This window comes from Pogoniulus pusillus, chromosome 28 (genome assembly GCF_015220805.1).
Source record: "Pogoniulus pusillus isolate bPogPus1 chromosome 28, bPogPus1.pri, whole genome shotgun sequence".
Lineage (NCBI taxonomy): Eukaryota > Metazoa > Chordata > Aves > Piciformes > Lybiidae > Pogoniulus > Pogoniulus pusillus.
The window spans coordinates 17,200,616-17,223,621 of NC_087291.1; the positions used below are offsets into that span (position 1 = coordinate 17,200,616).

The following is a 23,006-nucleotide window of genomic DNA, read 5'->3' on the forward strand; positions in this document are numbered from 1 at the left end:
TAAATGACAAATTGGAGCTATGTGGAGGCTGTTACTTACAGTGACTCCAGGAGGACCTTGAGCACCATTGTTTCCCTCTGGACCAGGAGCACCCTAAATGTGTTCAAGCAGGAAGCTGTTAGCCAAGTTTTGATCTGTGAATAATACCTCCCTACAGTGATTCTGTCTGTGCCCAAAACAAAGGTATCTAGCTGCACATTTTGAAGTTCACCATTTGCCTGTGAGATCTTCACTGTCAAAGGGAACTAAAGACACTTTCCATGGTAAATCACAGATCCATTTTGGTTGGAGAAGGCCTCCAAGATCAGCCAGTCCAACCACCACATTCTGGTGACTGTTTTAGTTATTGCAGCACATTCATCCTTAAGGAAACTTCTTTGGGAATTACAGATTACAGGAACCTGGCTGACAGCATTTGTCCCACAACAGAGCAACTGTTTGGTCCCTTAAATGAAAGAATCAAGCTGGAAATTTACAAGGTAAACTAAACCCCTTACACTCTCCTCACAAATTTGCATGGGGGCTGCTGTTGTGTCCTCTTCACAGTTAGCTAATTCTCCATCCTTAATTACCCAGTTAACACTCAAGAAGGGCAGTTTGCAGGTATCCCTTAAGTAAGACTCCATACTGATAGATAAAGGCACTCCCCAGGGCTTTTCTGTTTCATCCTCTATTCAGGCTATCTTATCACAGAGGTTTTCTAAGCTACTTTTCTTCTTCTTTCAGGAGGTTGATAAATCAAATACATTCACTTACCCGTGGGCCAGCAAGACCAACATTGCCTTTTTCACCAGGTTTGCCAGGTTCACCCTGAAGTTAGAGAAAGATAGAAAGGTTAAGCAGCACTTCATGCTGGAACTGATCCACTCCTTGCCAGAAAATGTAGTGCTTTAATCCCAACTCAATTTCTTCAACCCCAACTCAATTTCTTCAACCCCAACTCAAACCCTCACAAGCTCTATTTGGCCTATTGAACCACTTAGGCAGCATGGCTAAAAGTAAAGATCTATTCAAAACTGCAATTCCTTTGGGTTTCATGACACTCTACACAGTATCCTCTGCAGACATAGCAACACCACAAAGCCAGGAGGTGATTCCTGTTAGCTGTGGCCTCCATGTGACATGTGAAGAGCCCCACTAAGAGCTTTTCTTTCCAAATGGAGTGAACTTCCAAATGGATTGGACTTCAGAAACACCAACACCCTGGAACTGAAACTCAGGCTTGGCCCCCAGTCTTTAGAGAACTAGATGACCCTTATGGTCCCTGCCAATCCTGACTCATTCCATTCTATTCCATTCTGTAACTGCTAAGATGGGCATGCAGGGATGATAGTTTAGACATCTATTATTGTAATCACTTCAATGTCCAAATACTCATGACCTAATGGCTTTGCTTTGCCTCTGTTTAATCATATTTCAGGTAAGTGGGGGAATATTTAAACCAGAACACTCAAAGCTAAGTGGATGGCATCCAGTAAGCAGCAGAGGTGGACAAGGGAAGATGTGTTTGATTGTTAATAGTTGAGGAGCTACAGACTGGTCTGGAAATACCTTTATGCTAATAGGAAGTTTCTGTGCTGTACTTACAGTGGGACCTTTTGGTCCAGGGAATCCAATGTTGCCAGGCTCACCTCTGTTACCAGCTGGGCCAATTGGTCCAACCCTCCCATCTGCTCCAGGGAAGCCCTAGGAAAGAAAAATCACACTATTAAAGAGGTCAGGTTTAGGAGCAATGTGTAGAGGAAGCAAATGCCACTGGACTTTTAAACACTGTCTCTATACTGCACGCTCATTAATTCCTACATTTTGCCCCTTCTTGTAGAACTGAGTATTTCTTCTTCCCCTTCCAGGACACAGGCCTGACCTGAGACCCACAGAAATGAATGGGGAAGTTTCTCACTGATTTTGTGTTACAACAGGGCAGTAAAATCACTCTGGTTCTACACAGAGCTGCATTAGAACTCAGAGCTGAGATCTCTGCTTGTTAAAATCTCAGTTCGTGTCTACGTTTCACAGGCAATGGGGAAAGCAAATGAAAAGCAAAGTACTTACAACAGGACCTTCCTTGCCAGCAGGGCCTGGGCTTCCAGGCTGACCTGGGAGACCCTGAGAGAGGAAAGGGTTTGTGTTTTAGAAGGAAACCAACTCACCCAACAGTTAACCAACTGTGTTCTGTCTACACACACACACACGTTACCAACATGCACTGTGGCAGCAGCTGTTAAGTTTCAATCTAAAGCACTGAAGTTTAATTTGGTGGTCTGTGCTCCCTTGCCAGTTAGAAATCAGTACAGGTAAGTACCTGTTTTACTCAGATCAACTCATTTTGGCTCTGCTTTAGCAGAGGAAGTGCTTAAACGTCTGCAGACACCTAACAGTTCATGTCTGCATTGGAGATTCTCAGACTTCATGGGGTAGGAAGAGTAAGAGTAGATTACAGAGGTCAAAAGACAACAACATGGACATAATGTGGCTGTTCTCAGTGAAATCATTTGCACAGTCAAGTGGAAATAACTGAGATCAGCCATCTCACATCGTTTTAGTAGGGGCTGCTGTACTTTTAGTCACTTAAAGAGGACACACACATCAGCTGTGATCTTAATGATCACATCCTGCAACTCATCACAAGTGGAAGCCAGTGCAGTATCCAGTAGGAGGAGACCCTGCCCCTTGACAAGGCAATCAAATGCTACCACTGACAAATGAAACTCATTTCAGTAAACATTCTGATGCTTCTTAATCATTTCCTCATGGATTTTATTTTTCAGCAGAGCAGTGGAAGTGCTGTGGTCAGCAGAGGCTGAGTTTCTGCATGATTTTGTCCCTGAACTGTAAGTAGTTTTCTTTTCAAAAGAAAACTTAACACCAGAGTTCAAACTTACTCTTGGACCCATAAGACCAGGTTCACCAGGACGGCCACCATCACCATTAGGACCCTTAGCACCAACAGGACCACTAGCACCACGGTTACCAGCAGGTCCCTACCAAAGAGAACACACAGAATCAGGCAGAGGTAGCCAAAAAAACTCACTCATCTGCACATACAAATGAAAAGTGATGAGGAACAACGACCCAGACTAAACTCTTACCATGACACCAGCTCTGCCATCAGCTCCAGGGAGACCACGAGAGCCAGGCACACCCTGCAAGTGAAGACAAAAGCAATCAGAAGAAGGAAAGGAAGAAATCTGCTCCTGTAAGGTATGGAGAGCTTGCTCAAGTGCAGCTTTCCAAGCAGGTCTGCTGAAGCTAAGTGCAGCTCTAAGCACACTCACCTCTGTGGAAATGTATTTGCAGAGAGGAGAAACCTCTCACACTTCCTTCAGATTTCTTTAAGTTCCAATCTGCTTATATCACAGCATTCTCATGGTCATTGCAACCTAACAGTGGCTCCAGCCAGCAGCTAGGATCCCACAAACTTGCCCACACAGTGTCATCTTCTCTTCTCTGGGACTCTGTAGACCCTAGCCAAGGTGCAACACTGAACCTTGATCTCTACCCAAAGCCTCTGGTGGCACACTGCTATTGTCCTGTTATTTCCTGTGAATTATTTTACTGGATGAGGCCACATGCCCCCTCTCCAGCTCAGAGTAGTTTCTTCACCAAGTCAAAAGGGTACTTAGGCACCTTGGAAGACACTGAACTGAAGCCCTTTGCCTCCCATTATGGGTGAGCCAAATGTAATCTGTTTTAAGCAGTTAAATCCCATCCCAAAGCTGTAGGACTCAAAGTTAATTCACAATGGACAAACCAAAACCAAACTCTAATGATTTCAGGGATAAGATGGCAAACTGCATTAATCTGAAGCCAAAATAGGGCTTAACTGCAAATGATCTTTGCTTAGCAGCATTCATGTAAAGGGAAATGCTCATAATTACTTTGCTTGCCTTTGTGAGTCCAGATTTATTTCCTCTTTCCTTGTTTTTGTTTCTACTTCTGGAATATGAAAAGCAAACCTACTCTTAGACCAGCAGGGCCTGGGGGACCAGCAGAGCCAGGTTCACCATTGCTGCCTCTCTTGCCTTCCTCACCGCTAGGACCAGGAGGGCCAGGGGGTCCAGCAGCACCCTAGTCGAGGCAAAGAGAGAAGAAGAAGAAATCAGATGCAGTGTTGCAGACACTGTCAGGCTTTTTGATTGAAAAACCCTTCAGGTGTTGCCATACTCACAGGCTCTCCCTTGTTACCACTTTCTCCCTTGGCACCAGCAGGGCCTGGTTCACCCTAGAGTCCAAAACAAAAAAGATCACAGAATTAAGCCCCATTCCAAAAATCTCTCCCCTCCCTGAACAGGCTTTTTGCAGTGTCAAACCCTTTTCAAATGACGCAATGCCGTGCCTGCCTCTACTGTCAGAGATGGTCAATGAGCATAATCCTCCTTGTGGCTTAGCAGGCACTGCAGTTTGTTAAAGATGCTTAGAAATGACAGTAATTGAACTGTGACACATCCAGGGCTGGTTCCTCTAATGAGGACACCCACTGGGGGCCTAGCTGGGAGGTTGCTGCCACATCTCTCTTGATACTCTCAACACGCAGAGCGTGAAGCGAATCTCTTCAGCGTCTGAAGCAAGCAGTGAGGCACAGAAATTAACCACACTGTTTAGAGTGGAGCAGGAAAAAATAGCTGCATTAAACACAAAAGTACATCCAGAGGAAACCTGTGGACACTGTGCCTCATTTTCAACTGAAGATATCCCATGCAACAACTTACAACAAGTCCTCTAGCACCACTAGGACCAGCGGGGCCAGGAGGACCAGGAATACCACGGGGGCCAGGCAGACCAGGAGCACCAGCAACACCAGGAAGACCCTGTCCAACAAAGGGGGAAAAAAGGTATTGTGAGCCCATTACCTTCGTTAATTGAATTGGGTGAGGTTTAGAGGCAAAATAAGAGTGTAAAGATGGCTGTACTTACAGCTGCACCCTTAGCCCCAGGGAGACCATTAGCACCAGGGTTGCCCTGTCAAGAAAGAGAACAGTAGCAGTTGGTTCAGAGTCTCAGGTGCACCCTCCCAACAACAGAGGAAGTCTGGCAAGTTACTCACTGGAGGGCCAACAGGACCACTAGAGCCAGGAAGTCCAATCTCTCCTCTCGGACCAGCAGGACCGCTAGGACCAACGTTACCAGCAGGTCCGATTTCACCCTGTTTGGGAGAAGGACAGAGCCCTCTGTCGGTGTACACAGGGTTAGGGCAGCCTCAGGTAGTCAGCGTTCACCCTGGACACACAGATATTCATCTCCTGAAACTACCTGCTGAGAACACTCCCCCATCTGCACTAGAAAAGACTTCATGGCTTCAAAAAGTCTTGCATTTGGACAAGAATAACCAGGGTGGGATCTCAATTTTCCCCTATCTTCCCTCGGTTAATACTAGAGGTCTAGCAAGCAACACTTTCATTTTCTTCTAAAGGTGGATCAAGGTAAGAGTTTTGTTTGATCTGGAGTTTGTGCACTCATGTTAAGGGTGAAAAACTGTCACACTGCACCTAAGTGCATGCAACTCTCAGCTGTGAAATCTGTAAATGCAGTGCATATGCCCCAGATCCTCTGTCCTTCTTTGGACAAAGGGAAATCAAAACCAGTGAGACTCTTCCTGAGGTAATAAGGCTGAGATCTGAGCAATAAACTGAATCATCTTAGTCTGCAAGAACTAAAGGGCACTGCCTGAACCTTGGAAAGGTTAAAATCAGATTCTCCATAATTACAGTGGAGAGGCTGCAGCAAGAACTTGGGCTGGAAGGAACCAGGTACTCAGTTGCAGCTCTCTGGTCATCCAGTGCTTCTGTAAATTGATGTGAAGTGCTGCTTTGCTTGTTTATCATGACCTGTGTCTCCCTTTAAAGGTGTATGCCACTGCACCACACAGAAAGGAGGAAAAAGCAAGCAGAGGTTGTGTGTCACCCTATACCTGCACAGCATCAGTCTCAGATGTGAAATATCTGCTGTATGCTAAATCAGCTTATCTAATATCCTCCAAACACTGCAGGGATTTATCCTCATCCTGCCCTCTTTCAGAGAGCAGCTTTGTCTGCTGCCTAGCAATACTTGTTGCTGCATTTCATCCTACTACCAAATGCACCAGCAGAAGCAGATGGCCGTACCTTTGCACCAGGAGCACCTGGGAAGCCTGGAGGACCAGCAGCACCAATAGGGCCCTAGGAAATGAAAGAGAGGCAGCTGTGTAAAGGCATTCAGAGATGGCACAAAAATCGTCCTTGCTGAAGTAAAGAGACTGAAAACAATGCACATGTACTTAGACACTCCTGCACATCACCATCTCCCAGCACCAGCTGTCCTTTGCAGCTCCAGACTGACAGCTCTGGCTCAAGAGTTAAGAGGGACAGCACTGAGAAACATTTGCAGTGCAGCTCAAGTGTGAATTAAGCAAGGATTTTGTAAAACCTTGCCTTGAGGCCAAACACCTGAGAGAGAATCGACAGAGGAAGGGCAGGGGCAGGCATCTGCAAGGCAAGTGTCTGGCTGTGCAGTCCCACCACGAACAGAGGGAGCTCTGCATCCTGCACATCTGTGTCCAACACTCTACTATGCAGAGGTAACTGTGCAAGCTTCCCCACCAGTGCTCCTTCTGGACAATTGGCCACACACACCAGCCCTGTGTTGATGGCAGCATTTGCCCTTCTTCACACAAGGGAAGAGGGCTGGTAAGATCTCTGCACCCATTACAAGCCAGTACTTGGCACAGCTTACACTGAAGTCAGTAAGAATGCACCAAACTAGGTTGAGGATTAGGTTTAAGAGCAGCTGAGGGCAGGAGCTGATTCCAACAGGCGAATGCCCTCCAAATCTCGACTCACACCCAGAAGGTGCCCTCTGAGGCAGTGAATATTGCAGCCCCAGAGCCTTTTTATTCACTTGGGTGTTTTTTTTTTTGGTCACAGCCATGCCAGCTTAAGAAGGCCTTCTACTGGTTCTACTTCATCTGTGAGGTTTGTAATGGCAATGGGTTTCTAAAGCTTGCTAAGGTACAGCACCCAGACACCACAAGAGATGCAGATGGATTCACAGCCAAATCATTCCCAGCTACTGGGGGCTGATACCCACTTTTATCTTTTTTTTTTTGTGAGCTAACATCTTCCAATTGCAAATATTTGCTATAAAATCCAAGGGAATAAAGATGGTTCATCTGGTAGGGCAAAGAGGAATTGGCTGCCAACGTCCTGCTTGTTAGAAACTGAGTACCTGGAATTCTCCCTGCTTTTGCATTAAGCTAAACAAACCCCAAACCACCCTTTAAGCTATGACTGAAAACATAAACTCCCACACTGCCTCTGCAGTGACTCTTTTTATGTTTCAAATTGCCAGTGGCAAGAAGAATAAAAGCCTAATCCTGTTTTAATCTTGCAGACAAGAGTGTTAATGAGTGCTGTGCAGAATGTTTACAGCACTGTAACCTAAGTATGGGTAAACTAACTTCAGCCTGGCATAGACACCAGGACCCAATACATTGTTCTGTTGCAGTCCTTCAGAGTAACACCTGCAGCTCCAAGATAGCTTTCATGTAGTAGAATCATAATGGGTTGGGTTGGCTTTAATGATCACTGAGATACAAGCCATTGGCAGGGACATTTCCTACCAGCCCAGCTTGCTCAAGGCCCCAGCCAGCCTGGCTTTGAACACTTCCAGGCTTGGAACCTCCACACCTTCTCCGGGCAACCTGTTCCAGTGCCTCACCACCCTCACAGGTAAGAATTGCTTCCTGATGTCTCATCTCAATTCAGCTTCCTCCAGGCTGAAGCCACTACCCCTTGTCCTGTCCCTACATACCTTCATAACCCCCCTCTCCAGCTACAGGGTTGCCTTCAAGATAGCTGAAATGTTTTGGTTCTGGTTAGAAAGTCTAACATCAGTTCTTAGCCAGCAAGTCTCTATTTGCCTAAAGTTTAAATGTCCAACCAGATGTATTTTTTTAATACCCCCCACAGGAGAACTGAAGCAAAATTCCCTCCTGTGCAAACATTCTGCTGTGTTCAAGCACGACAGAAGTTTCCAGTGACAAGAAGTAATAAAATCAACTTCATTTAACAGAACCAGGTATGGCTTCCTCATTGACTTCAATTTGGAAGGGAGGAAGGAAAAAACTGTTCTGGGCTATGCCTCATTGTTTTTTTTTGGTACAGCTTTGAATGGAAATAAATGAGGTTCAGTGAGGTCAGAGCATGCTATGGCAACACTAACTCCTTTCAGGTGGACAAATCTACACTGGATCAGCAGTCTATAGAGTAGTTTTGTTTACCAGTCAGATCAGAACAGCTGGATCTTGTTGGCCTTCCACACTAGCTCACATTACCAGGTGTTAGTGGTGAATGAAAAAGGTTGGCTCCTATCAGACAGGACAATGTTGCAGGTGGAAAGCTGTGTGCTGAAGAGCATAATAATTCAGGATGTATGTAATTAGAGTCACCTGCAACATGTGCATGGCATCTCTGTTCAAAGATGCAAAGGTTCTTTAGACTGGGCATGAGAACACTTCTGTCAGACTGTTGGAAATGAGAATTGTTTGTCAGCTCTTTCCCTAGGAGCTCCCCAGAGCACATGAGAGAAGCTTTGGTTCCTTTGATACAGAAGTGTTAAGTATAAATCCTGAGGCTCTCAGGATACTGCCTGCAAATGTTTTGTTAATTCTTAGTGTGATGGTCTGGTAAGCAACACTGGTATTAAAAAGGTAACTTCTCAGAAGGCCAAGAAATCCTCTATTAACAGAAAGAGGGACACAGGCCTAGGAGCTTCCAAAGGCTGTCAAAGATCAAGACTGAAACTTACAGCAGGTCCGGTGGGGCCAGCGCTGCCATCGCTCCCACGAGCGCCCTGTGAGGAGAGAAGAAAATAGTGTGAGAAGAGAGTCAAAGAGCAGAGGAAGCCACAGCAGGTGACTGGTCATGATGACAGAGATGGGAAGCCACTTACAGCTGGTCCTGGGGCACCTACTCTTCCTCTCTCACCAGGGAGACCACGAGCACCCTGAAAGAAAAATGGATTTCACTCATTTCTGTCTATTCACTGAACAGAGACCTAGAGAGATTTTTTCTTCTCCTCTGCTAAGTCTTTTGCAGCCAGGCAGTTCTACTTTAAATATTCCCACACTATCACATTATAGTATCTTGGTTAGCTGCAGAGCAGCACTGATGACAAAAAAAGTCTGACCAAATCCTTGGCTGAATCATATCTATCAGATCAACATTTTCTGCAGGAAGAAACACTTACAGGTTGTCCTGGGGTACCATTTTCACCAGGGGCACCAGGTTCTCCCTGTGAAAAAGAAAGATTGCAGGCTTCAGTTACTTAAAGGATGCATCTGGAGGCACTCAGCTGCTGTCTGTCTCCTGCAGCACTTGCACCACAGTAGGCAGGAACAGCTCATCAGGTCTTAAGGTCTCTGTGTATACTGGAACATAGCCAGTGGGAACTCTCTTCAAAGAAGAGGGCCAGAGCAAGTCAGCTTCATTTGCCCATCTCAGCTTTCTTCACCCTCCTTCTTTATTCTGATGTTTAGTCTGTAGCACACACCTAAGAGCTAACCTCTGGGTAGGCAACTACCGATTGAGATCAGTCACAGAATCACAGAACAGTTAAAGATTCTCTGATTCCAAACCCCCTGCCCTGAAAAAAGTCACCATTTAGATATGTTTTTTTTCAGCTAAAGCAGAAGCAGAATGATGATTTCTTTTGCCTTAGGTTAAGGTGACAAAGTTCCAGTCCACTGCCTGGAAAAGAAGCATCCTCTCAGGTATTTTTAACTTAAGACAAATAAGAGAGAGATATGAGCCACTGAAACATGACTCCTTGCCCTTTAACAGTAAGTGTTCTCCAAGCAATTGGGCTGGACTGGGCTGCAGTGATGAGTCCTTGGCCTAGAGCACTTGCATCTGGACTATATTTGAATGCACCTAGTCTTAAATGCTGCAAACAGCAGAGACTTTTGCCTTCACCACTACTTTCAACACAGTCATATTGGAAACCAAGCACCATAGAAAAGATCAGTCACAGTCAGGTTAGCACTTTTACTAATAACTCTTCTTTCCTTTCCTTCATTGCTTTAACTGCTTTTAAACTCCTGGACAGTTTGCTACCTCTGTAGCTTTTTCTGGAGGTTAACAACTTGCAGTGACATGTTACAGTTAAGAACTCTACAAGCTAAGCTCTGAGATACAAGCAAGAGGCAGAATTAGTGTCTGAGCTTTTCTTTTTCACAGTAGAAGTTCTTAAACGCAAATCTCCTGTGAATAAGTCACCAGCATGAGATTTCCTACAAGCCAGGAGTGTTAAGGACACTGCTGTTAGGCACTGAGGTACAATGTGAGAAGAAGAAACTGAGGAAGAGTTTGCTAGCTGTGTTTCTAGACCCTGTTTTAAAATACTTTTAAGGATGGTGTTCCCATGTCCACTAATCTGAAGGAGGCAAAAAGAGAAAGGACTACAAATATCAAATAACTTTAAGGCAGAAGAGCTCTGCATCTGCCCATTTTTTAGCAGAAGCCTTACACTGGAGCATATGTTTCATGCAGCAGAGGTCTTGTAGCAAAATGAGAGGTTTTCATTGTAGTCTGGTTTTAAAAGAACCAACAAAATGCCAAATACAAGCCACAGAAGAGCAGAAGTAGCGAAACAAGCCTTAAGTGCTGCTGGATCAACCATCAAAAAAGCCACTTCTGCAGCTCTTATTCATGGAAGCTACTAACTTGACTAAGGGCTCAGGAATATGGCCCCAGGAATGATTTCTCATGTTCAGGTGTAGCTGCTTGTCCTACATGGGTCCACTGAATTTACTGCAGCTGAGCACTGTTTAATGCCAACATGGAAGATTGACTGAAGGAGACTTCCTATGTCTTTCACTAGCAAGAGCTACAAAAGCATCCTAAATGTTCAGATTTCATCTTTACCTTGGTGCCAGGAGTACCAGGTTGTCCCTTTTGACCATCCAGACCATTGTGTCCCTAGATGGAGTCGAAAAAAGAAGTATTAATACTCATTTTCTCACAAATGGCTATACAAAACCTCTCAGTTTTGTAAGGCAGAGCCTTTGTTCCATACCAAATGATTTCCTAATACAACCTTAAGACTCAAAACATAAAATAAAGCTCAATCTTTCCTATCAGGATATGAAAAACTTCAAAGAGGTTCACGCACTCCTAACCTGGAGGGGATTTCCAGGGGTTTTCAGTGTGCTGAAGTCAACTGCTCAGGGAACAAAGCAGGTATAGACTCACCCTAATTCCCTTGAAGCCAGGCAGACCAGGAGTTCCAGGGAAACCACGAGCACCCTAGAAACACACAATGCATGGATGATTGTGCAGACACAAGGAAAGGAAAACAGTCAAGTGCAATAAAATGAATGAGTGGGCTTGGGCTGTCATCATTCAAGACCTGTTCCAAGAGCAGGAGTAATCAACCTGCTTTTCCAGTTGTGAAGCTCAGCAACGTCATGCACTGACAGGTGAGAGCACAGCTGGTTTGGCTTCCTGTGCTACAGGTACTGGCCCTGTGTCACTCCTCGTTCTCTGTGCCAGTTTGAGGCTCTCTCTCACTTGTGTTCCTAACTACCCTGTCTTTACTGGGGGCAGGGGAACACACAAAGCAAAAATAGAACTGTAAGAGATCCCTGAATGTGAGCATTGAATTTGTATTCACCTTGTAGGGAATATTACTGGACTGTTAGTGTGGTGCAGGGCAGAAACGTTGCACTGGTAAGAGAAGTGTTAGGTACTGTCTGCATACCTGAGGGCCAGCAACACCTCTCTCACCAGGTCTTCCAGGTTTGCCAGGGTGACCCTAGAAATGCAGAACAAAGGCACTAAGAGAAGCTCATTTGACAAAACATAAACCATCCAAAAAAGGGTAAAGTTTCTCTTTTTCAATGACTACAGACAGCTTTTAGCTTTCAAGTGTCCCCCTCCCTGTCCTCAGGAAGCTAAACAGGGAATTTGGAGAGGTGCATTTCTAACATACAGCATCTCCTCTCTTGCAAAATCATTATTTCAGAGGTTTATTCTACCCAATAGTAGAGAGCAGTGAAAAAAAGATGGCAAATAAACTGCTTAGCTTAACAGCAACCTACTGCTGGAGTCGAATGACAGCCTCAAAAGAGACGAGAAACATTAAACATCCACTTACATCTTCACCAGCCTTTCCTGGAGGACCAGGGGGACCACGAGGACCCTGAGGACCCTGTTAAAAACAGACTGAGGATTAATTGAAGTAGCATTCTTCAGGTTAAGTCTTCTGACTTGAGTTGGGGCATAGCTGGAGTCTAACAGACTTTGCATGTGGGGATTCCAACCTGAAGGAGCCTCAATCTGAGCGGTCAGCTCTGATTCTGTAACAGCAACAAGCAGGAACATCCAATTCAAGTATTCCAGGATGTGCATATGGACAGGACAAACAGACCTAAGCGCTACTCTGGTGTCCTGCCTCTAATGCTAACAATGTCTGTATGTGAAACCTCTACTTACTGTTTGACCAGGTTCACCAGGCTCACCAGGAACACCTTGAAAGCCAGGAGGACCCTAGAACAGAAAGGAGAGTTTTGTCAGGGCATGAACAAGCTCTTTTGTGCTTTTACAGGTATGCCAATGTTAATGAGTCAGCAGGAGAGGTGAGGTGGTACTTACAGGGGGTCCAGATGCTCCAGGTGGGCCTCTGGGTCCCATTAAACCCTAAGGGAGGAAAACCACAAAAAAAAACACCATAAAATCAGAATCAGACAGGTTGGAAGAGACCTCCAAGCTCAGCCAGCCCAACCTGGCACCCAGCCCTGGCCAGTCAGCCAGACCATGGCACTAAGTGCCCCAGCCAGGCTTGGCTTCAACACCTCCAGGCACGGCGACTCCACCACCTCCCTGGGCAGCCCATTCCAATGCCAATCACTCTCTCTGACAACAACTTCCTCCTGACATCCAGCCTAGACCTGCCCTGGCACAGCTTGAGGCTGTGTCCCCTTCTTCTGTCACTGACTGCCTGGCAGCAGAGTCCAACCTCACCTGGCTACAGCCTCCCTTCAGGGAGCTGTAGACAACAATAAGGTCTGCCCTGAGCCTCCTCTTCTCCAGGCTAAACAGCCCCATTATATAAGCCCATCCAAGGCAACAGTTGCTGAGATGCCTATAATTTTGGTAAGCACTGTGGTTCCCAGTATGCAGTGTCCAAATCAGGTTAAGACACCTGAAGAGATCTGCATGAACCTGCACAGGCAGTCTAAGTGCAAACCAGATTCTTCTAATGGTGAAGAATCAGCACAGCATCCATTGAGATGTTTATGGGTGGGAACTTTAGGATTAGGCTTCTTAATCTACTCCTTAGTAAGTGTCTTGTTTCATTCTTCTGTGTGCCCTCCCCTTGCCTGTGTATGGACTTCCAGGAATTAAGGACAAAGGTGGCAACAACACATCATAAAATGTTGGTTTTGGGGACCTCTCAACTTTATCATGATCTTCAAGAAGAGATGCTGGGGGAAAAAAAAAGATCAGTAGCGAGGTAAAAGGGAAAGTAAAAGTATGGAAAGGGCAGGAACTGAGAGACACATCACTTTGGAGAGAGATCAAGCCTATTGTACATTCACCTGTTTCAAGTAATGATCAGTTTCTATTTAAGTCTCTCATTGTTTGCAGATGTTTATCAAATTCTCCTCATTCCATCTCCAAACTAAGTCATTAATACATTCTCCTTAACTGCATTAGGGATTTATCCACCACTTGGGGGTGGAAAATTACTTTTAGAGAGGAAATCTCCACAGATCACTGCATTTTCTTAACAGTTGTCTTCATCATAGAATGGTTTGGGTTGAAGGAACCTGAAAAGATCATCTAGTGCCAGCTCTCCTACCATGGGCAGGGACACCTTCCACTGGACCAGCTTGCTCAAGGCCTCAGGGTCTTAAGCCTAGCTAAGCAAACAACTTGAAACTGAAATGGAATTGGTTCTTCTGTTGTCCAAATGAATGCTTTAGGAGATGTTTCAAGAGAAATGGTGATGGTTTGGGTGAGGTTTAAAACTTTCTTGGGAAGTCTCTGTAGATTTTCTCATTACAAGATTAAAATCATGTGCTAGCTTTTCCATGGCAGCTTTCCCCCATGATTGAATACCTTTTATTAAGGGGAAATAAATGCATATTAAGCACAAGCCTTTACTTAAAGAAAGGAATCTTGTGGCTATAAAATATGCAGCAATTCTAGGAACAACTCATTTTGGACAGTCTGAGTCCTATGTGCTGCATAAGCCCTGGGAACACTTTCACAAACTATATTCCCTAATTGGTTTTCCTTCCTTCTCTGTCTTCCCCATCTCTCACACTTACTTCATGAAACTCCTTCAGGACTCCTCACAGGAGGCAGATGTGACTGCTTTGGCTAACAGATGAACCCTAACTGACTCAAAAATTGAAGTTTAGAAATAGTCACACTCCAGATAAATCCTCATTCACATTTTCTCTCTTGTCAGATACTGAGGGCAGAACTTGATTAAAGATACTCCTGGTTTTCTGTGGGAGCCAGTCCAGAGGAGGCCACAAAGATGCTCAGAGGGCTGGAGCACCTCTGCTATGAGGACAGGCTGAGAGAGTTGAGGCTTTTCAGCCTGGAGAAGAGAAGGCTTTGAGGAGACCTTGGTGTGGCCTTTAAGTATCTGAAGGGGGCTACAGGAAGGCTGAAGAGGGACTATTGACAAGGTCTTGTAATGACAGGAGGAGGAGGAATGGGTTTGAACTGGCAGAGGGGAGATTGAAACTGGATGTTAGGAAAAGGGTTCTTTGCAGTGAGGGTGGTGAGACACTGGCACAGGTTGCCCAGGGAGGTGTTCAAGGCCAGGTTGGATGAGACCTTGAGTGACCTGTTCTAGTGGGAAGTGTCCCTTCCTATGGCAGGGGGTTAGAACAAGATAAGCTTTGAGGTCCCTTCCAACCCAAACCTATCTATGATTCAATATCTAAAGGGATTCCAACAGCATTCTCAAGACTTCATTTGATATTCCACTCTTTTCAGTCAGGGAGCAAGCACCTGACCCAGAATTATCCTGGGCAGCCTTCTTCTTGCTGCCCACTCATCAGATGTGTTGCCTGTGATGTCATTCTGTGTAGTGAATTTGACACATATTCTGCTCTGAAAGTTATTTGCTAGCACCAGGAAGAGTCAGAAATTCATGTGGAGAGGCATTGCCTCTTAAATGCTCCTCAGATGCCCATTTGGACACAGCATATAGGAACAAATAATTCCTGCTCAGAATCAGCTTGCAGGAGCAAGCACTAAAATTTAACTGTTGAGGGCTAAATGTGGTAGCAAATTCCTACCAGATCTGTGCAGTTCCTGGATATCCATGGGAGAAAAATGGTCACTAACTGGATCTCAGATACTGAGATTTCTAGACCTAGGTCTGCTTTAGAAAGCAGCTTTACAATCAGTCTCATTCCTAAGCCACAATCTTCTGCCCCAGTATGAATAAAGTAATAGTACATCAAAGCAGAGGTGGTGTCTGCCACCAGAGTAGGAGATGCACTGATTCATAAAAGTGTGGTCAGCAGAGAATTAAAGCACAAGACCCACCAATGTCATGCTCAAATTACATGCACACCCCCAAGATCACATTTCAACTCCCAAGACTATATCTCAGACACTTCACATTGCCCTAGGTGAAAGGAGCAGCTGAGAGCCTGACTCAATACAGGAGGAAAACACTAATTTTAACTCAGTGCTTTGTGTTGATACAGCTGGAATAGGCTCAAAGGAAAACACCAAACACTTCATCTGTGCAAGTTATCAAGTGCTAAATCATACACCTACCATAGGTCCTGGGCCAAAGTCAGCTGCTTTAGATGGATCATACTGAGCAGCGAAGTTCTGCAGGTGGAAAGAAGTTTGAAATTAAAGGCAGTCTGAAATCAAAACACTACAACTTCTACTCTAAAGAGCACTGACAATTGGCACTCTGCACCTGTCTCTCTGCATACCTAAAACCCTGTTATCCATACAATTCTATTCACTTGCTTGCAGGAGGATTTGATTTTACTGGGCAGCCCTTTTCACCCAACAGCCTCACATATCCACACAGTAGCAACAGGGAGACGTTGCAATAGTGTGACCTGGAAGTGGAAGAATGTCAAGTAAGTGCTCATTTAAAACTCAAAACTTTCTTGAAACCTTCCAGTCATTCTGCCTCATTTCCAGTGAGAGAAGCCATGCATATTTTCTCACTGCATTGCACAGGCAACATTCAGCCACCAGTCCTCAGTGACTAGCAGTTCAGGTGGGGCCTTCAGCTTCAAGAAGACCTGAGGAGCTTGCATGCCTCAGAAACACTGCATTGGATTTGGGATCTCTTATCACAGAGTACATTTTCCATCTTCACTAAAATGGGGGGGAAAAAAGTCCTGTGCAACACAACTGAAACTCCTCTCCTTGCTGCTTTTATTGGCACATTAAAAAAATAGGAATTAATGAAAGTAGTTTGGGGTCTGCTAGTGGGAATTTTTTTGCTGTTGATATTGATGGCTGAAGAGAGTTCTTCCACGCAGGAGGATTTACTAGACCTGATTAGCAAGACACTGTATCTTCAGGCTCTCTGTGCAAGCTGATGTCAAGCAAAAAGTTAAAAGCAGCATTCTGCAGAGAAGCCACGATGGACACTTCTGTCTGCTCAGCCCTGCAGCTTCAGTACAGATTAGAAACAAAAAGTTCTAAAGAAAGACATTCCAAAGTTCTAAAGAACTTTGAAGTGCAGACTTTCAGCTTCAGGGCAATCTTCTTCAGCCCAGCTGCCATCTCTTGAACCCAGTGCAAAGTGCCTTTTCCCTATCTGCTTAACAGCACAGGCTTCCTTCAGCTGATTCCCACTCCACACACATTACAGCTGCAGAAATTTCAGGCAAATTAACAGGGCTCATTTGCTCCTGTGCATAAGTCTCTCTTGAACACAGAATCCAAATTTGCCATGGAAAACACCTCCCAAGGAGAGTTTCATTGGAGCCTGAGCCATCGGTTTCGTGCAGATTACTACAAAACATTTCCTCTGCTCTCCAAGGCAACATCAAGGCCTGCCCAGCAGCTATACATTTAGGCTGAGTCACAAAGCTCAGATCATCAGTTTCAGAAACAGAAAGTTTGGATGCCTTACTCCACCAAGACCTGGAGGACCAGGGGGGCCTGGAGGACCTGGTGGACCATCTTCACCATCTTTGCCTGGTGGACCTGCTGGACCCTAGGGTCAAAAAAGAGGAATATAAAGTGAACATTAGAAGCAGCTAAAGAAATCTGTCGAGTGATACATCCATTAGCAACCAGGCACCCACAGCACACACTACAGCAGTGCCACAGCTGCAGCTTCAACACATGGTTAACCTCAGAACGAAAGCAGAGCCTGGATTTACGTTGCCTCAGCAAACCTCACATCAGGGATTTACTCCAGTTTCATATTCGAGAAGACCTATGGAGGCAATATTGGATTTATGCTACCATACTGAGAAGCTTCATTTTAAGTAACTAAATTTTGGAGCCATGAACCTCGAGTGACCCATACAGACCCACAAAAACCTGTCAGATTCTGTTAGTGAGAGGCTCAGTATGACTGAGTGTTTGTGGAGGCTAACGTAGATCCAGAGTTAAGTTAGAGGCTGGGTTTTAATCAGTCTAGAGGGCTTAATGGTATACTTGCAAGGACAGTGACAACAAAGCAGTGCTTTTCTATCTACAGGTTTTTGATACTGTCACTCTGCCAGAACTTTTCACAACCAGTCCAGCACAGTTTGCCCCTGTTATTCTTTTCATCCTTAACGCACAAAGCTGGACAAGTTTTGCCATTGTGGTAGTCGAAGTGAGGTATTTCACTTGGTCTGTATTTGAACCCAGCTCAGACTAGATGAAGTCCATAATAGATTTATAGATATTTAAAGAAGCAGGGTTAATTGTGCTGCCTTCATCACAAAGGATGTATTTCATCTCACTCAACATGGTTAGTGGTAGCCTAAAGCAAATATCCAGCTGACCAGATATACTCCTCCTAATAGTTCCCATTAAAGCAAATACCCAGCTGACCAGATATACTCCTCCTAACAGTTCCTGTTATGTCTGTCAGCATATCAGGACTCCAGAAATCTTGAAGAGCTACCTCTCAGTACTGAGGCATTTTGATTATCCCAAGACACAAAGACGACCCACAGTAACTACACACTGCCAGGTAAGGAGGTGGATTTCAGCAGGCTTTCCCAATAGCAGCGATGGTGTTTGAAGCACATCAGAAAAATCAGATGTGGGCAAGGTGAAAGAACACCACAAATTATCCAACTCTCCTTATTTATGGTTGCCTTTACAGAATAATATCCTTTTTGACTAGTACAAATACTTAGATGCCAAGAAAACAGCTTTTTTTTCCCCCAGCCACCTTTGGAGGCACAGATAAAGGACGACCCTCCAAGCTACCTTTGTCTATTTGGGTTTGATATAGAGAGCTTATCCATAAACCATCCTGTTTAAAGGCTCCATCTTTATGTGCCAGCTTTCCCTTCTCCACTTTCATGCAACATTTCCACTGTGGGCAACTAGGAAAAGGTTTTTCAAGCCTTCACTTGGGAGTTGTAGGCTGCTATTTGATCTCAGCCACATCAGCTCAGGCACAATGGCCACGATTAGGATGATGTGGCACTGCCAAGGCAGAATTTAGTACTTAAGAAACTTGGTTTCTCTTTAATGAAATTGCAGAAGCAAACTTCTCCAGATGCATTCATTTCATCTCACATCAACACCTCAACTTAGATTTTTCCTAATGGTTTTCCAGCGGTGCACAAAGATCACAAACAAATGAACATCAATCTAAGTCCTTACCCTTTCTCCCTGTGGCCCTTTGTCTCCTCTTGGGCCCTGCTGGAAGGAAACAAAAACTTAACGAGCTGCCATGGAAACTTCCCAGGACAAGACAGGGAAACACCTATGTTACACAGCATTAATGTACACGAAAAAGGGCAAGAAGGCTGCACAAACAGGTCCAAGAGCTGGATAGGCAATATGTCCTTTCTCCACAGTAAGCTGCTGGAAACAGCCACTGTGATTACCAGCTCAGATAAAACTATCACTGCACAGTCCACAGAAACACTTGCTTTTTGTGCTAGTTTTAGAACTAGATTTTAGAAACTAGTTTTAGTTTTCACTGAACAACTGGCTCTAAATTGGCAGCACTTCTGGAAATAAAATAGAATCCCTTTAGCCTTTTTAAACCTCTGTGGATAGTGCAGCACTCTTCTGTTCATGCTCATCTTTGCTCCAAAGTAACTCTGGTCGAACCAGAACGCTACTTTGATGCAGTTTAGTTCCTGGCAGGCTTCGTTCTGCTCTCGGGTAAAGCATCTTAAATCCACCAGTGGAATTTACCCTGGTGTTAAGATGTTGCACCCATTGTTCCTTCCTTTTTTAACCTCCCACTCGTCTCAGTGCTACTGCTTATCCTCAGGGCACGCTGGAAATAACGAAAGCAGTTCTCCTTTCATGCAACATTCAGCAACAAAACAACTCATCTGCCCAAAATCTGACATCACAAGAAAAACCCAAATGCTTACCTTACGCCCTGCAGGTGCCTGGTGTGTGGGGGAAACAACCAAAGAATACAAAACAAAGATACAATTTCTCCCAGTACTTTAAACTGAAAGAAATCTACAAACTCAGACTCATCTTCTTGCATCATTTTTCTCAGGACACTCTATTTAAGTATGGCTTGAGCTGACTCTAAAAGATAGTTTATTAAATAGCAAAGCTACTGCATAAAAACCTCCTGCTGAAGACCACCGCTTCTCTACTTCTTCCAGCCTGCAAAGCTGGCGTTAAAAAAAGGTCACACCTGAGTTCTTCCAGCATCCTTCCATGCAATGAAATTCAGACTGGCAGGCTGGCTTTAGAGTAGAGTCATCTCCAGCCCAGACTGGCAGGTATAAAATCCAGGCACCACTGCTCTGTCATTTTCTCCTCAAGGTCTCCTCACACCTATGAAGGCAGTCTCTTAAAAAGGCCGTCCCACTTGGGCAGTTGGGGTGGGGACCTTTCCAGGCAGCCCCTTCAGGTTTCAGTGGGTATCTTTTCCACCAGCAGCTTGGAATTTAATGTCAGTAAATAATACTGCCATGGAAAAAGAAGTCTAGTCTGTTAACTGAAGCTGAGTGTTACATATTAAATCATTAAAAAGATATAGAATTATACTGACCTTAATCACATCTGGAAGAAGAAGGGAGAGGAAGAATGAAAGAATGAAAGAAAGAAAGAAAGAAGGGGAAAAAATAATTAGTGTGCAGTTTTATAATCCAGTGTTTTTAAACCAAAAATGCCATTCCAATCATTTTATTAATGCAAGGCAATTTTCCCCCAGGTGATTTCTAGCACTCTAGGTGATTACCTCAAGCTGCAAGGTGCAACTGCTGTGCCTTTCAAATTCAAACCCAGCTTGCTAATGAAATGAAATAGCAAGTTTGACGTGATAGAAACACAGATCGAGTAGCCTACTCTAAAATATGCTTCAACTGGGTGATAGGTTGGGCTGGATGATCTTGGAGGTCTCTTCCCACCTGGCTGACTCTGCAGATTGTCACATATGCACGCACACACCAGCTGAGTAAACCCAGATGGGCTGACACGTGTGAAGCTATTAAGTGCTAGGAGTGATCTTAAATCTGAATATAAACCGGCCACACTCCCTGTTTTTTAACGGGGAGTGGTTCTAACATGCCTATTCCCACTCTTTCCTTCACATTGTAGTTTATGGCAGAGAACAGCTTGAAGCTCCTACATGCCAAATAGCAAATTATTTTACGTAGGTCACTCTCTTGCTCCTTAGTTGGGAGATGCCAATCCTCAAACATCTGCATTTCAAGCAACTCAAAAGTATTTCAGCTGAAACTTAGCCCAGCAGAAAGTCTCCCATCGCATTTAAAGCCAGCAATGTGACACGGCCGCTAACTAACAGGTTGTTGGGTGGGTTTGCACAGTGTCACTTGGTGATCATGCTCAGTTCGGATGGTTCGTGCGGCCCAGCCAAGAGGTAACGACCCCCGAAGTGGTGAACACTGCAAGGCTGCCAGGGCTATCTCAGCACCAAATTCGAACCTTCACCGCCCCCAGGTGATGGCGACCCTGGTGACTGCTTATGTGGGGAAAATTTGGGATCCCTCCACACGAGCCGAGCCACCCCCGCCAGCCTTTGCTCTGCCTGTCACCGGGCTGGGGAACGGGGAACGTCCCCAGCGGCGCGGCCGCGGTGCGCCCGGGCAGGCCCCATCCCGGCCGCCCCGCCACAACGGCTCCCCTGGGCTACCTCCGGGCCGCCAGGGGCATCTTCGCGGGGGCTCCGAGCGCCAGCAGCGGGCAGCGTGCGGCTGCTCCCCGCTCCTCCGCCTAGGGCCGCGGCCAAACCCCAGGTCAACGCCGGTCCTGCAGAGGAACGGTGGCGAGGGGATAAGGGGTGGCTTGGAGGGATGCTGTCTAGCTGCGAGGCAAGAGGAAGGCTCCCACCGCAGCGTGGGGGGGGAGCTGAGCTTCTCCGGCAGCGAAGTGGGGAGACAAAATCCTCCTCTGGACGACAGCGCCGCGCTGTAGCCGTAGGGACCTCCGCTACTTTCCGCACTAGAGCTAAGCCAGGCTCCTTTCCTGCCTCCCTCCTCCTGTCTCGCAGTCTGTCCCTCCCCGGAGGCAGCCGGGAGGGCGGGCCCAGGGAGCGGGGATCCACCCGGGAAGCGGCTGGCTCGGAAGGAGCGCGGCAGTCGGTGTGCCTCGGCGGCCCCGCTCTGCCTGCAGGTGGCGGCGGAGAGCTGCGGGGAACCTGTGGGACCCGCAACGAGCAGCCCGCTGGCCACTCGCCCCGCGGAGCAAAGCGGGGAGCCGCCGCTACCGCTGCCTCCCGGCTCCCCCGCTTCGGAAAGCACGGCTGAAGGCTCCCGAAAGTGCAGGTCTTGGCGCAGCCCGGCGCGTCCGCATGGCTGCAAACTCTTCTCTAGCCTTTAAGCGTCTGCGCTTGAATCAGGGCTTTGCGTTCTCCTGAGGATCCGAGTTGGACGTTCTTTTGGTTGGGTTTTTGTGTGTGTGTGTGTGTGTTATTTTTTAGGGGAAGGGGATCTCAGTGGCCTTTTGCCATCCTTTCCTACTTTTCATAGGGAGAAAAAAAAAAGCAGCTAGGTTCAGATCTGGGACGGAGGTGGCAGTTTTATGAGATAGTCTCTTGTAGCTCCAGCTCCCTGCACGCTACCATCCGTGGGGCAGACGTCTGGATCGAGCGCTCAGAAGTCGGACAGCCACCCCCTGACACCACCCATGCCACAAACAAGCTGAAAGCACTTACGTTGGCCTGTCGCTAGGGATGAAGTTACTGCAAGCAGCAACAAAATCCGCGTATCCACAAAGCTGAGCATGTCTAGTTGCAAGACATGCAGACTCCTTGTGGTGCCGAAGTCCCTGGTCGGTGGTTTAGCTTATTACCTATGGGACGCAGGCATACAGGCTCGAGGAGTTAACTCCAAACCCAGCAGAAACCTCCTGCCCCGGGGATGCTAAATTAATCAAGCCGCGCTCTGGCGCATTTATACCGCAGGAGGGTCCCGGTGCCGCCACTCACCGGCGGCGGCGCAGCCAATGGGAGCGCGGCGGCGGCGGGGCCCGCGCGGCTCCCAGGCCGTCACGTGCCCCCCTGCCGCCGGCCCCGAGGCTGCGCTGGGGCTGAGGGGGGGCGAGGCGAGGCGAGGCGAGGGAGGAGGCAGCGTTAAATTGGTTCCATGCTTTGAGGACGTGGACACTTTGAGGCTTTCTGAAGGAAAATCTGACTCGTTGTCTGCTTTTTTCCTTCTCCTCTCTCCCCTCCCTTTTCCCTTTCTTTCGGTGTCAGACGTCCCCCCCCGCCCCTCGCCCTGCATTGCTGGGGCTTGTGCGGCCCGGGGCCTTCGCCGGGCGGGCGGCAGGTTGGCAGCGGCCCGGAGGGTGCTCCCAGGGCTTTCAAAGAGGGAGCTGTCCAGGGCCTGCGGAGCATCCTGCTTCGCTGCGATG

The 23,006-nt window shown here is 46.4% G+C and overlaps 1 protein-coding gene across 1 annotated transcript in view; it reads right to left on the reverse strand.

Moving 5' to 3' along the window:
* The window catches only part of COL1A2 (collagen type I alpha 2 chain), a 43,653-nt gene extending 21,150 nt beyond the window's left edge, over positions 1 to 22,503 (reverse strand). The window contains exons 1-27 of the mRNA XM_064166888.1: positions 22,309 to 22,503; positions 20,185 to 20,195; positions 19,547 to 19,564; positions 18,819 to 18,854; positions 17,116 to 17,199; positions 15,786 to 15,842; positions 12,627 to 12,671; positions 12,468 to 12,521; positions 12,130 to 12,183; positions 11,734 to 11,787; positions 11,226 to 11,279; positions 10,899 to 10,952; positions 9,223 to 9,267; positions 8,926 to 8,979; positions 8,782 to 8,826; positions 6,102 to 6,155; positions 5,045 to 5,143; positions 4,915 to 4,959; positions 4,710 to 4,808; positions 4,169 to 4,222; positions 3,961 to 4,068; positions 3,090 to 3,143; positions 2,883 to 2,981; positions 2,053 to 2,106; positions 1,588 to 1,686; positions 757 to 810; positions 40 to 93 (exon numbers count right to left, since the gene is read on the reverse strand). Of these exons, the coding sequence (XP_064022958.1) occupies positions 40 to 93; positions 757 to 810; positions 1,588 to 1,686; positions 2,053 to 2,106; positions 2,883 to 2,981; positions 3,090 to 3,143; positions 3,961 to 4,068; positions 4,169 to 4,222; positions 4,710 to 4,808; positions 4,915 to 4,959; positions 5,045 to 5,143; positions 6,102 to 6,155; positions 8,782 to 8,826; positions 8,926 to 8,979; positions 9,223 to 9,267; positions 10,899 to 10,952; positions 11,226 to 11,279; positions 11,734 to 11,787; positions 12,130 to 12,183; positions 12,468 to 12,521; positions 12,627 to 12,671; positions 15,786 to 15,842; positions 17,116 to 17,199; positions 18,819 to 18,854; positions 19,547 to 19,564; positions 20,185 to 20,195; positions 22,309 to 22,378 (1,608 nt within the window). The 5' untranslated portion in view covers positions 22,379 to 22,503. The remainder of the gene's footprint in view (positions 1 to 39; positions 94 to 756; positions 811 to 1,587; positions 1,687 to 2,052; positions 2,107 to 2,882; positions 2,982 to 3,089; positions 3,144 to 3,960; positions 4,069 to 4,168; positions 4,223 to 4,709; positions 4,809 to 4,914; positions 4,960 to 5,044; positions 5,144 to 6,101; positions 6,156 to 8,781; positions 8,827 to 8,925; positions 8,980 to 9,222; positions 9,268 to 10,898; positions 10,953 to 11,225; positions 11,280 to 11,733; positions 11,788 to 12,129; positions 12,184 to 12,467; positions 12,522 to 12,626; positions 12,672 to 15,785; positions 15,843 to 17,115; positions 17,200 to 18,818; positions 18,855 to 19,546; positions 19,565 to 20,184; positions 20,196 to 22,308) is intronic.
* Positions 22,504 to 23,006: the final 503 nt, after the last annotated feature.